This window comes from Scardinius erythrophthalmus (assembly GCF_964197995.2).
Source record: "Scardinius erythrophthalmus genome assembly, chromosome: 23".
NCBI lineage: Eukaryota > Metazoa > Chordata > Actinopteri > Cypriniformes > Leuciscidae > Scardinius > Scardinius erythrophthalmus.
The window spans coordinates 27,581,502-27,596,303 of record NC_138243.1 but is presented as its reverse complement, the minus strand read 5'-3'; the positions used below and the strand labels follow the sequence as shown (position 1 = coordinate 27,596,303).

General features: G+C 38.2%; 1 protein-coding gene across 1 annotated transcript; it reads left to right on the top strand.

The window, feature by feature from the left end:
- The first annotated feature begins 3,438 nt into the window (after positions 1–3,438).
- pargl (poly (ADP-ribose) glycohydrolase, like) lies at positions 3,439–13,954 on the top strand. Its single transcript, XM_081354901.1, has 16 exons — positions 3,439–3,747; positions 4,826–5,341; positions 5,445–5,531; positions 5,678–5,782; positions 5,859–5,930; positions 6,019–6,105; positions 6,577–6,737; positions 6,822–6,931; positions 7,473–7,545; positions 7,614–7,689; positions 7,765–7,912; positions 9,142–9,220; positions 9,306–9,414; positions 9,507–9,597; positions 9,710–9,838; positions 13,509–13,954. Exons 1-16 carry the CDS (start codon positions 3,580–3,582, stop codon positions 13,625–13,627), a joined length of 2,130 nt encoding a protein of 709 aa, XP_081211027.1. The 5' UTR covers positions 3,439–3,579; the 3' UTR covers positions 13,628–13,954.
- The last annotated feature ends 848 nt before the right edge of the window (positions 13,955–14,802 follow it).

The window sequence follows — 14,802 nt, the reverse complement described above, 5'->3', positions numbered from 1 at the left end:
ATTTTTTGTTAAAGGGATAGTTCACCCCAAAATGTAAATTCTGTCATCATTTACTCACCCTCAAGTTGTTCCAAACCTGTATAAATATCTTTGTTATTTTAAACACAAAAAAAAAAGATATTTTGAAGAATGTTGGTATCTAAACAGTTGATGAACCCATTGACTTTCATTGTATCCCCCAGCCTATTATGGAAGTGCCAAACAACTGTTTGATTACCGACATTTAAATAGATACTGTTGTTGATGTCAGAGGTTGTGTGCCCAAACTATTTTAGCATTTATTGTGTCACTCGGAAATATGGCTTACAGTAAAATAACATTTGACCATATATATATTTATGGTTAATGTGATTTCACCAAATACAATATGTTCCTGGATCAACACCTTAAGACATAATGATTTTAATACTGTGCAAACTGTATATTCTCTCCCCTTACACTAACCCTACACCTAAACCTACCCATCACAGAAAACTTTATACATTTTTACATTAAAAAAAAAAAACATCACTTAGTCTGATTTATAAGCTGTTTTCCTCATGGGGACCAAAACATGTCTCTACAAGGACAAGGATTTCGGATATTGCCATCTGTTTGGGGACATTTTGTCTGGGTTTACCTGGGCCACACACACACACACACAACCATTCAAAAGTTGGGGTCAGTAAGAACAGCATTTATTTTAAATAGAATCTTTTGTAACATTAGAAACATATTAACTGTCACTTTTGATCAATTTAATGCATCCTTCCTGAAGAAAAGATCTTAAAGACCCCAAACTTTTGAACCATTGTGCATAAATGTTTAATCACATTTTATATAAATAATTTTAATATATTTAGTAAAATATTTACTAAAAATACAGAATAAATCACGAAAACGGACATTCTTTGAAAGACTCAGTCTACACCTGTTGTCGAACCTCCTCACACACTCTTTGTTGTTACGAGGCCAGCGATCAAACTACAGTTGTCATATTAGAAACGTGAAGTCACCTAAGGCGCCGTGTGTTGTGTAAAGCTGCTGGATCATATGCAGTTCCATAACTCAGACAGACATTAACAGCCACATCAGCAGCAGAGCCAGCGATTGAAGAGGACATTCTGTCCGTCTCAATCATGCCACAACCCTCCTAATTAGGGAAAGCTTGAAGAAAGTGTGTCATCCGAGATATATGAGCTCTCAAAAAGAGATATCTGTGATTTGTTCTTGCAAATTGATTATTGTCTAGGATACATAACGACTATAAATCTATTATGAATAGATTTAGTTATTGTCAGAGTGGATGTGTTTATCTGGAGGTTCTAGGGCCAGTGATGGTGAAGGCAGGGATAATGAGATTGCAGCTCAGGACAGAAGGCCAATCATGTGATGGGTCAGACAGCAGAGGGTGCAGGAGAAAAAAACCCTCAGGAAAGGACCAACCATCTGACTCAAACAGGGAGAGCTTTTCACATGTAAAGAGAGCTGTTGTTCCTCTTGCCTGAGGTGAATCTCTGTCCATGGCGTCCCGCTGAGGGGTTCAGGCACCAGTGAGCACAGGTTTGTCCCACAGTCATTATGCAGACCTGACTGAGACACAATGGGCAGTGGTTAGAAGCTGCAGTTTCGTGAAAATCCCTCAATCACTTTGAGAACAGCCCTAAAGCAACCAAGAAACAGCAGGGTTTGAATATTTTAAAAATTCACATTTATATTCATATTGAGTGAGCTGGATGTCAATGTGAATAACCAAATTTAACAGCTGGGTTTTTTAAAAGTAAATGAACGAGGTTACAATAATTGGAGTGTGGTGACATCTTGTGGTTAACGTGAGGAATGCCAACTGTATTTTTCGGACTGATCGCAAGAAATAAGCTGTAAACACTGAACGTCAACGACGAGCAAGTGAGTATATGGAATTACTTTATATATAGAACTTAGAATAATCAAGTATTTACTTTGGTAATTACTTGCCTCGCAAGAGATGCGAGGTGTGGATTGAATAATGATAGGAAAAGAAACCAGTTTGAGGATTCTTACAGTTTTGCAAATAATCTTAACATATCTCCTGCAATTTGCCTACCAGGATAATGGACGCCTCGCTCACTCTCTTAAATAAAGTTCAAAATCATTTAGATAAAACAAATGCTTATGTTAGAATTCCCTTTATGGACTTCTCTTCCACTTTTAGTAGGCTACTGTTCAGTTTCATCTTCATTTAAAATGCCTTGATGATTTAGGTGTTAGTAGCTGGATGATTCTATGGATTAATAAAGTAATCCATCCATGTAAATCCAGTGGTTATCTTCAATTTCAGCTTCAATTAAGTGACACGAGTGTTGTTTGTGCAACAAAAAACAACAACAATAAAAACATAATTTACCCATGTTCAAGTGTTGATATAAAAAGAATGCATGAAGATAGAATAATGTGGGTGTGTGTAAAGGCAAAGGCTCTGTTCTTTCTTTTGATATAATGTGTGTTGGAGAACAAAATATTCTGGGGACCATGAAAGTTTTGTGAAAATGATCAAAAAAAATCTGACGCTGGCTGGCAACTAAAAAAAAAAAAAAAAAAAAAAAAACACTGGCGGGAAAGGGTTAAAGTACAGTTAAAGGTATATTTCAAGTATAAAAATGAATACCTAAATAGGAACACAATAGTATACTTAAAATGCAAAAATAATATATAAATAGTACATTAAATATGATGTTAAGTTCACTTAAAGAATACTTGCAGTATAAAACGAGATGGTCCTCACTGCAGAACACAAAATCCAGGGGGAGGAGTTGGATCCAGATCCAACTCCTCCCACCTTACATATAAACCTACCCATCTCCACCCCCTGATCCCTAAACCTACCAATCTCCACCCTTTAGATCTGGATCCAACTCCGCCCCCTGGATCTCGTGTACTGCAGTGAGGTGCTACTGGATAAAACCACTAAACTAGTAGTTTACTGAGAGTATACTTCAAAGTGTACTTTCATAAACTAAAAAATGTGCTACAAGTATTTATCTGGTAAACTCAGTATAAGTTCACTTGTAGACTAGTAAACTAATTTTGTACTCAAAGTTTGCTACTGTTACACATACTTAAAAGTATACTTCATACACTAAAAAGTGGGCCAATTTAGTCCCAAATAGTAGCAGGCCTACTGAAATAGTACACTTACAAGTTTACTACTAGTACATTAATATTAGTATACTATATAAAGTATACTTTAAAATATAACTGAACTTTACTTGAGTATACTTAATAAAATGAACATGAAGTATTCTTATATTTCGTAAGTGTATCAGAAAGTATATCAGGATGGCATGTTTACAGAAATTTAAGCATTCAAAAAGCATCATTCATGTGCGTATCATAAAAAGTTGATTAGCATTAGGGGATTGTTCAAATCACTAACCTTATATGCGAGCATGAGCAATAGTGCCTTAGCAAACACCGCCCACACATAATAATTAGTGTGGCGTCATCTGATGGTTAATGAGGAAGAAAGGTTACTAAAGAGAGATTACTAAAAAAAGTGCAATTTATTGAAGCGGTTTAGAGCAGGAAACACTATGACAGAATTTAATAAATATTAATATCATGAATAAATGTTTGTGGTGTTTTTGCAGCTCGCGCCCTGCAGTTCTCAGGAAGTGCCGCCAGCTCAAGGTTTCATTTCTGCACGCTCACTTTCACTCTGTTGTCACAGGTGATCACAGCAAACACAGACACTACACTTCCACAACACGGACTGTCACCGCCGAACAAGTGAGTAGATGTAACTTAGCATGTTCTGCACGTTCTGTCTCAATTGTAAAACTTCGCGAAAGTTACGTTGTGGTCTCTATAACAACAGTGCATTTGACTGGACACGCAGTTGACATAATCGAAAGTGAAAGAGCTCAAAACACTACAGCATAAAAACATTAAATCACTACATAGTGGGTATAATAACTAAGCATTTAACGTATTTAAAGGAAACAGACTAGATGTCTGCTAGGCTATTTTAGCATATTATTCCCTATCGTGTTGATTGAGTTCGAATAACACTACGTTAGGCTACTGTTATTACTACGTAGGCAGGCTACTGCCTTTATAAATATGTGATTCCTGTATTTTACGTTCTCAGAATATATATATATACAGTACCAGTCAAAAGGCACAACTGTTTCCATCATTGATAATAACTGAGTATCAAATTATCATATTAGAATGATTTCTGAAGGATCATAAGACACCACAGACTGGAGTACTTGCTGATGAAAATTCAGCTTTGCATCACAAAAATAAATTACATTTTAAAGTATATTATAAAAGAGAACCATTATTTTAAATTGTAATAATATTTCATAATATTACTGTTTTTTTTTGTTTTGTTTTTTTGTTTTTAACTGCAGGCTTGATGAGCATAAGAGACTTCTTTCAAAAGTATTAAAAATAGTAATGCTTCCAAACTTTTGACTGGTACTGTATATATATATATATATATATATATATATATATATATATATATATATATATATATATATATATATATATATATATATATGTATTATTAATATTGGCAATAACCAAAATATTAAAGACGACAGTTTAAGAAAATCTGAATCGAATTAGAGCGCATTATTTTATTAAAGTAATGAAATATAATTTTGCTCAGAAGGTAAAAGTCACTTGTGTGACCTAGTCACGAATGTTCGCAGGTGATTCGAATTTTCAAAGTTATTGTAACGTTTGAAAACTGTTAGAACCATGAACGATAATGTACTTTTAAAGCTTTTTTATTTATTATTTCTTTTACACATTTTTTTTTTATTTTAATGTTTTTGTTTTGTTTTGGGCTTAGATGTTGCACAACAAAAGCGATGGAGTGAAGGGATGCCTCAGTCAAACAAGTAACAGTGACACTGTTGATCATCCATCAAGAGGATCCAGAAACCAGGACTCACTTGATTCTGCAGGAAAAAAGGCCACAAGCCAGACTGCATGTGAGACTAGAGGCAAAAATGATCAAACAATGCCAGCATCTAGTGAGAAAAAAGGTGAAGGGGGAGGAGAAAAAACGGGCACATCTGTCGAGAATGCAGAGAAAGGGGCCAAAAGCCCCACATCTGATGAGCATAGAGACAAAAAGGGCCAAAACTCACACTCAAATAGTGCATCTGAAAACAGAAGGGCCTCAAACCAGCCCTCTCAAAGTGAACCAATGGACACTTCAGATTCCTCCAGCTCAACAACAAGACCAAAGCCTGTGATAGTGCTGGGACCCACATATCCCATCAAGAACCTCAACACAATGGAAAACTTCAGCTCAGAGCTCAACCAGCAAATTCCCATGAAAGATCATACGATACTGATAGATGTAAGAATCATGCAATTTCATCCTCAGTTCTTGTATGCTAATCTTTCCTTATAAAGTGTGCTAGAATATTGATTCAGTCTTGTTTACTGGCTTGTTTGAGCAGACATCATATTTCCGAAGTGGTGTAATTGCCCCCCATGAAGGGAAACACGTTTGGGATGCCTACCATGTGAAGTTACCACATCTGTATGTAAGTATGACCATAGAACGTTTTCTAAAGATCATCATTTATATATCAAGAGCTTTTTCTGAACAAGTAGCTTATCAAAACAGAAATGGTATAGGTTATTCATTATTTATTCATATTCATAACTGAGTAATCGTTATTCCCCATAGCCATCGCCCCACCAGAAGTCCCGTCCATCACCCTCTCGATGGGAAAACACTCGTCATGCGTTGCTCAAACTCACCGAAGGCAGTTTCTCTATTGGGGATATTCAGGTACTGCAACACTAATCAATGACAATTACTTTTACACTATAATGTGACCTGTTTTCTATCTTTTGTCTATTTGTAGACCGCAATAATGTCTTACAATTCCAGCAACAAAGACAAATGGAGATTTGACGCATTTTATCGTTACGGTCAGGTTAGTGAAACATTCTGCATATCAGAGGAAAGCTAAATGCAAGTGTAAAAATACAAATTGATGACAGATTTGTGCAATTGCTCTACAGCGCTTACACCCAACGGACAATAATCTCCATATGGTGATCCCCAAGATGGTCAAACTGGCACTTGAATTACCTTCTCTCATTAAACGGGTATGTTACAGGATCCAGACACTTGCATAATCCCTTAGTACTAGTATAACTTTAAAGTTAAATCTGATTGATGAGCCCAAATTCCTTCTTTTTTTTCACAGCAAGGACTAATTTTTTTTTTTTTCTCGGTTTCATTTAAATGTGAAGTGCGAATAAAGATGCAAGAATGAATGTAAAGGTCCATTTAATGCTGTAAATCATGACAATATTACATTACATTAGATTATAGATTACATTACATTATACATAGATTATAGAATCTGACTTAAAGTCTGTCTTAGCTTTTATGAAAGGTCTCACCGGACTCATATTGAACAATCTGACGAGCAACTACCAGACAAGACAAATAATTCACAGTGCACCATTTGTTAAGCTAGGGCCGAAGAAAATAATCATATTCAGACTAATTGCATTGCTTATACAAGATTTTTTTGTTGTAAGAATTTTTAAATCTGTACTCTGTGTCTCTAGCCCATTCCTCTACTGCGACAGCATCAGACCCAGGCCATAACAATGACTCAGCAGCAGATCTCCTGTCTGTTAGCAAACGCCTTCTTCTGCACCTTCCCTCACAGGAACGACACTGGCCCTGGTTCAGAATACGCCAACTATCCGACCATTAACTTCAGCAGGTGTTACACTGATCACATTAGACTGACACCAATCTATTATACTGGTGCTAGATCAATTATTTATTCATTTATTTTTTGCCGTAGCCTATTTGATAGCCGGAGTGACCCAGTAAAAGCAGGTCTACAGGCAGAGAAACTGAGAGCCATTTTCCATTACTTCAACACCGTGACAAATGAAACTCATCAAGATTCAGGTACTGAGAACACACTTAACACACGACTACTGTACACTACCGGTCAAAAGATTGGGGTCAGTCAGATTCATAAATGTTTTTGAAAGAAGTCTCTTCTGCCCACCAAGAATGCTTTATTCAATCAAAAACAGTAATATTTTGAAATATTATTACAATTTAAAATATAATAATATAATGCAGGAATTTTCCGCATCATTACTCCAGTCTTCAGTCACATGATCCCTGTTAGAAATCATTCTAATATGCTGATTTGCTGTCCAAGAAACATTTCCGATTATCATTGCTGAAAATAGTTGCACAGCTTAATATATTTGTGATTTTTAGGATTCTTTGATGAATAGAAAGTTCAAAAGAACAGTATTTATTTCAAATACAATCTTTTGTAACATAAGAAATGCCTTTACTGTCACTTTTGACCAATTTAATGTGTCCTCGCTAAATAAATATTTAAAAAATTAAAACAGAACCCAAACGTTTGAACGCATGCACATATGATGAGAAAGGATTTTATTTTGGATTCAGTGTAACCAATTTCTTCCAGCATCAAAACCGGATGGACTGGTTACTTTTGAAAGGATTTGCATTCCACCGTCACTTCTCCCCAACTGGAATAAGTAAGTTGCACTGGTTCACACGATTAATAGACTAAAGTGATTGTGATTACTGATTGTGTTTGACTTAGTCGGAAGGAAACCCTGAAGAACCTTCACATCTCTTCAAAAGGATCCATTGAGGTAGAGGGTACAGGCATGCTACAGGTCAGTTTCATCTCAACATCAGTTCTCTACCCGTTCTTCAGATTAGCTTCACCTCCATCATGTTGTTCTGAACAGGTGGACTTTGCGAGCAAATATATTGGTGGTGGAGTGCTGAAGTCAGGACTGGTTCAGGAGGAGATCCTCTTCCTCATGAGTCCAGAGCTCATCGTGGCCAGACTCTTCACTGAGAAACTGGCTGATAACGAGTGTCTTAAGATCACAGGTACTGCTGGGGGAATCAGACAAAGACAACGTTATCTTAAAAAAAACATAACCGCTTTCCGTCAAGTATAGAGGGATAGTTCATCCAAAAATGTACACCTTAGCCGCGTTTCCACCGCAGGAACTTTCCCCAGGAACTAGGAACTTTGGGCTGGTACTCGATGTGTTTACACCGCAGGAACCAGGGTCTAAATGAAGTTCCGGGTAAATATTTCCCCCTCCGATAGTCCCTGCTCACGAGGTAGTACTTTTTCAAAGTTCAGGAACTTTCAGGGGTGGGACTTGTGCGCTGCACAAGCTGATTGGTTGTGTTCACGCCGCATTTTGGTTGGATGACTCCACGCAGCATTTTCTTTATTTTTAACCTCCCTTTTAAAAAGTGGCTTCATGCAGTAAAGTTGTCTGTCTGCAAATATGGAATTTAATAAAAAAAACTGGGGGACTGGCGACGAGTTTCAGGCTTTATTATTTGGGTATTTGTGGAAGAGGAAACTTAACATACAATTTTATATTTAACGTTAGCATTACGAGCTCTGAACACGCTTTATCAGTGCTCGTCTCTTTTATGCCACAGCTTTTAATATTAAGTCATTATGTTTACACATTTGTCATCTATTTCAAGGCAAACCATGTTACAAATTTACTATAACAGGATTGAAATAGCGCATTGAGGTGTAACAAACAACTATTTACAAGACTGTCACTATTTATGATTGATAGACGGGGTTCAGGCTTTTTTTAAAGAGTATTTACGCAAAAGGAAATTTTTGCGCGTTATTCCCAGTCATCTCACAACGTACCTTGTCTTAATTTTATACGCATACAAGCTTTCTGAACACGCTTTAGTATCAGTGCTCGTCTATTTTGTTATGTTAATTAACTCGTTAGTAAACCAATAACTGCAACACAGTTTGAATCTCCTCCAAACTTATAAATGTGGCGCTCAAAACTGATTACTGTCCGTCGCAGACTGGGAGGAGCAGTTGCGCGCAGTTTACCTTCCCGGTACTTTAGACCGCGGTGTAAACGCAGAAAGCAACCGGTCTGGGGCAAAAAAGGTTCCTGGGAAAAAAGTTCCTGGGACAAATTGTTCCGGGTAATTTCGGTGGAAAAGCGGCTCTTGAGTGCAATGCAAGTCGCTTTGGATAAAAGAATCAGAGTACTTATTTTTTTGACTGATGGTTATGTGATATGTTCTTCATCATAGTCTCATCTCTAATGTCTCATCAGGGCCTCAGATGTACAACATGACTTCTGGCTATAGCAAAGGCTTTGAGTGGGCTGGTCCATACAACGATCAAGTAAAGCGGTAGGTGCCACTTCAAAAGTGTCGAATTTTTCAAAAACATTTGTTTTACAGATATGAGTGTAAATTGTGGGACATTTATTCATAGGGACATGTGGAAGAGACGTTATCGGCAGATTGTTGCCATTGATGCTCTGGACTTCAAGAACCCGAAGGAGCAGTACACTAAAGAGAACATAAAACGAGAACTCAACAAGGTACTAGTTTTTCACACATTAAAATATCGCCGTTTGTTATCATGAGAATTTGTTATAAGGTTATTCAGATGAATGCTGTGTGACTCTCAAAGGCATTCGTGGGATTCCACGGACATCCGAAAACAGCCATCGCAACGGGCAACTGGGGCTGTGGAGCCTTTAAAGGGGATCCTAAGCTCAAAGGTAAATGAAGACAAAACACACACACACACACACACATTTGATCTGAAGAAATTGCAAACACTATTGATGGCTATGATAAATGCACAGAACAGAATGTGTTTGTCTTCAAAAGCTCTCATCCAGTTGATGGCTGCTGCAGTGGCGGATCGAGACGTGGCTTACTTCACATTTGGCAATGAACATCTGGCATACGAAATACAAAAAATCCATGAAATACTGGACCAAAACAGAGTGACTGTGGGTAAGTGCATAAACTGCGTTTGAAACAAACAGAAGCTGGTTAATAAAAAATCCAGTTCATTTCTCCTAAAGAAATATATATTTTTAAGAGACATGAAGGCCAAATATGGTAACCCATACTTGGATTTTGTCCTCTGCATTTAACCCATCCAAGTTAATGCACACACATTAGGAGCTTGACTGAGTAGTCAACACAAACAAACAGCAAACTGACACACACACACACACACACACACACACACACACACACACACACACACACCTGGAGCAGTGGGAGGCCATTTGCTGCGGCTCCCTGGGAGCGATTGGGGGTTCGCAGTCGTGGGTATTGAGGTTGAAAAAATAAATAAAAAAAGCACTGTTCATTCACCCTCCCACCTTCATTTTCTTTTGAAAATCGATTCTCAGGTTTTGAGAATCAAAGCCGCAACCTTCGGGTCACAAGTCTGACTCCATGAGCTCTGAGGTTGATGATTTACACAACCATTAAAAAGTAATTGATGCTTTTATCAGCAAGGACTTGACAGCAATTGATTAAAAGTGACTAAAGACATTTCTAATATTCTTTTTATTCTTTCTATTCACCAAAGAATCCTGAAAAAATGTATTGTGGTGTCCATAAAAATAATTTTAAGGGGGGGGTGAAATGCTCATTTTCACTCAATCTCCTGTTAATCTTGAGTACCTATAGAGTAGTATTGCATCCTTCATATCTCCAAAAAGTCTTTAGTTTTATTACATTTATAAAAGAAAGATAGGCTGTACCGAGTCTTTCCGAAAAAAAACGAGCGGCTGGAGGCGGGCCGTGTGGGCGAAGCTAAAGCTGTGCTAACCGAGCTAACAACACACAGAGACATTTGAAGCAGTTTTACTCACCGCCCGGTTCCAACGCACGACCACGAACCTTTATCATTGTGACTGCTCGATCCTTAAGCATTAGACGATCCGTCGATCTGGGCTTTGTTTATAAAACAATCATCGTCGAAATGCAGGGCACAAACAGTCTGCAGGGGTTAAAGTGAAAAAAAATCCTGAGCCTGAAAATTTTTTGGGAGGCGCGGGTGGGGGGGGGGGGGGGGGGTGCGGTGCGGTGCCTTGGGCTTCATTGGCACCATTTATTTTCAAGCATGTTAATGGCATATTTTTATGAATAAAGACCAGTATCACTGATATAGCTACTTATGTCTCTTTGTCCAAAATTTGAAACATTTATTAGGCTTAAAAAAATATAACAACTTTTAATTTAAGTAAACTTAAAACAATCATCACTTAAACCCATAATAAATGTAATATTTACCTGTACCTTACCTGTCTAACCAATGTGAATATAGAAATTGAATACGTTTATAAAACAGTCCGCACTGCATAAATTATAAATGAAAAATAGATTAATCCTTAAGCGTCTGGCAGTTAGTAATTTTCTCTGTTCCCATTGTTCTTTGGTTAACTTTACTAACAGAGAGAATTGCTGTCACTTACCAGCCGCTGCTGACAGGATCTCACGCATTCTCTACTCTTTACGAACTATTTAAGATTGTATTTAACTCATTTTACTGTTCTTGTGAAGATACTCGACAAAACTGACAATTTGACATAGCCTAAATGTGTGTGTTATGGTTCGTACAAGCGCGAAAGGGAACTCGATGGCGCGCTGTCGACTGCGAATGCGATACTGGCGCGCGTCTTTCTGTGTGTGTGTGTCAGGAGGACATTCATTCACTGACAGCGCTCTTTTGTCTTCTCGCGCATTGATAGTTTAAAACATTTGCGTGAAGGAGAGCATGATCATATAACCCAAAGGATGACAGAAAGAACAGACGCTGCGATAAATATTTTAATACGTTAAAGCTGGACAAATTAATCGCATGCGTTTACTTTGACAGCACTAACGTTAGGCTACTTGTTGTACATTGCTGACAGAAAATGCTGCGGTTTAAAGTGGACTCGTTTTCATGGTAGGTCTACACAGAATGTGTTTTTTTTTTTTGTAAGCTACACAGAATATTTAATTAAATATTCAAATGAAAAATTTAGCCAAGTCTGAAGTTACCAAGGAGCAGCATATGTTAACGTTAGCTCAGTTATCAACAGGTGTAGACAGAAAAGATGATTATCCTGACCTGAGCTAATTTACTGAACCAACTCACACCTCTCCTTTCTTTCTTTTCATCCATGATGACATTAAAGTCACGTACCGTTACCTGTTGTTTCTGGCGTTTCATCGCTGTCTGTGCTGCAACCGCTAAGTTACTCGCTCATTAGAACATTCAGTGAGCTATTTTACACAGGCTCGGTCCTGCTCCGAGTCCTCCGTGTCAATGACGGCGTGCGGTTAAACATGATAACAAACGAATTTGAGTGGGGGTGGGGAGGACAACGGGATTTTGGAAAGTGTCCCCATAGGAAATTACGCCCGTGCAGGACATCATCCCCAAGCATCATGAACTAGCGCTCCTTTCCCCCACAACGTTAACGTGACGTATACGTCTCAATCACACTGTGTTGCCAGGCCCCGCCCTGCTCTGCTTCTGATAGGCTTGTAACGTTAGTAGAGCTGCGTTTCTTTCATATGATTGGTAGGTGAAATCAATTGACTCGAAAATATTAAACCGCATGCAAGATTCAAATTTATTTATTTTTCTTCCTCACGGCCGCACGCCGGAGATCTGGCACAGTGCCGGAATACTTTAAGCCCTGAGTCTGGCACAACCTCCGTTGATGCTCTGGAAAAACAAACTCCATCCACGGGTCCCTTAACGCTGGGTTCTTTGGGAATCTGTGCAGGGTTGTCTTGCCCTGGCAACCAAAAACACACTTCTTTGGTGACATTGACTTCACTAAAGCCGAGCAGAGCGCTTTGATGAGGTACTGCTTTCTCTCTCTTGCTCTGGTCTATGGTTGCACGCGCGTGCGCCCGCGTCCTTCCGGAGAAGTGCCCTTAGGACCCGTATAAGGAAATTCCGCTACATCTGACGTCACACATGCCCATACTCGAAAAAAACTTTCCGAAACTTCTGACAAACCGGAAGGAGCATTTGTGGAACAGAAATACTCCTTCAAACGTACAATTTAATTTTTTAAACTTTGTCCATGTGTAGCATGGGAATCCAACTCTTTACCAGTGTAAAAAACTCAGTATGCATGAAATAGCATTTCACCCCCCCTTTAATGAATAAATTACATTTAAAAAAAATGTATTTGATCAAATAAATAAAGCCTTGGCTAGCATTAAAAAAAAACCTTACAGACCTCAAACTTTTGAACAGTACTGTATGCTTATGTAGATACTTTGTGTTATTTGAGCTTTTTAAATTTTACAATTCTTAATAGCTTAATTTAACTCTTTCCCCACCATTGACGGAATATTCTGGATTTCCGTGAAGAATGCATGAAGCTAGAATAAAACAGTTTTTTTTTGTTTAAAAGCAGAGTCTCTGTTCTTTCTTTTGATATATTTCATGTTCAGATATTCATTAAACAAAATATTTCAGTGGTGGGAAACTTAAAAAACAAAAAAACACACTGGAGGGGAAAGAGTTAATAACCAAATTTAACAACCAAGGGCACTCAGTGCTGCTGTACAAATGCAAAGTAAAAGTAAAATTACTAAAGTAACTAGTGTATTTTTGAGTTTGAGTTTAGAGTACCCTGATCATTTCTTCTTTCAACAGATAAACTGTACAAGTGGCTGAATGAGTACTCTGGACACTACGCTCGTGAACATCACTCGTCTAAAGACCTGTACAGATTCATCAGAGAGAAGATTGGGCATAAGGAAAGCTTATTGTAAATCTGTCTGACTACTGTTGGATTCATACAAGCTCGTTTCAGAGAAAAGTTGTCAAAACGGTTCAGCAGTATTAAACATGTAAAGCTGCTTTGAATGAATCAGATATCTGAAGGATCAGAAAAATGAAGTAACAATCCAAAAAAAACAAAAAAAAACCTGTAATGTATTTCTTTTTGATACACAGGTGTCAGTCAAATTGTTTAGCTTAATTAAAATTCTTTATAGTTATTCAGGATTTATATTAATTGTAGTTTCATCTGATAAAGTGCACATATCACATCTTCATTAAAGCAAAATAAACACTTTTCACATCAAATTTTTTTTTCTAATAGTTTTCTTGCAATAGTTCTTAAAGGGTTACTTCAGGATTTAGCATTAAGCTTTGTATTAGTAGAAAACCTGTAGTATTTTCGAATTACCATGCTTTCCACCCTCATATCCCCCTGAGACGAGAGATTTATGTATTTTTTGTCTGGAAAAAATCCTCCGATGACGCAAAAATCGTCATTTTGCGTCATCGGAGGATTTTCTGTCCAGAGGCTAAAGACTACAGCCAGTAGAAGGCGTTGTTCCGCATGTTTACAACCCGCCCATAGAGGGTGGGATCTCACTCACAGAATGTACACAGTATCAGCCGTATTTCTTTGGAAGCTAAGCTAGCATGCTCTTGTTCTGTGGAGAAAGCTGAGTAAGTAGGGGTTACCATCTTCCTTTTCCCGGACTTGTCCGGCGGGCGAGACTTTGTTTACATGCACACCTCTCGTTTCAATCTAACTGAATTAATTCCGATTGGTGAATCTGACTGTAGTGTTTACATGAACGCTAAACAAGTGATCGGTTGATGTACGCTTTACCCTTGCTAAGAAAATTCCCGCTCCTCCGTGAGAGATGCGAGACCCGGCGCGTCTCAGTAATGACGCCACCGGCCTCGCGCTGTTCTCCCGCGGCCGTCCGCCTCGTCCTGCTCGCCACAGTTAACATGATGAATGGCGACTGTAGAACGCAAAAGCCGAATCCCGGACATCTTGGACGATCTCTAAATCCCTCGTAAACTCATCACGTAGGCTAGCTTTGTTGTTTTCATCTGCGCACTCTTACCGGTAGGCGTGGCCTCCTAAGGCAGCGAAGCAAGTGCATTCTGGGAGTTGTTGTCTTTCATCCACATAAGCCAAAAA

Bases quoted from the DNA above. Each gene is read 5' to 3' on its own strand.
- pargl (XM_081354901.1), top strand. From the start codon at position 3,580: ATGAATAAATGTTTGTGGTGTTTTTGCAGCTCGCGCCCTGCAGTTCTC. The intron at 5,783-5,858 runs GTACTGCAACAC...GTCTATTTGTAG, and splicing joins TCTCTATTGGGGATATTCAG to ACCGCAATAATGTCTTACAA. The intron at 7,546-7,613 runs GTAAGTTGCACT...TGTTTGACTTAG, and splicing joins CTTCTCCCCAACTGGAATAA to TCGGAAGGAAACCCTGAAGA.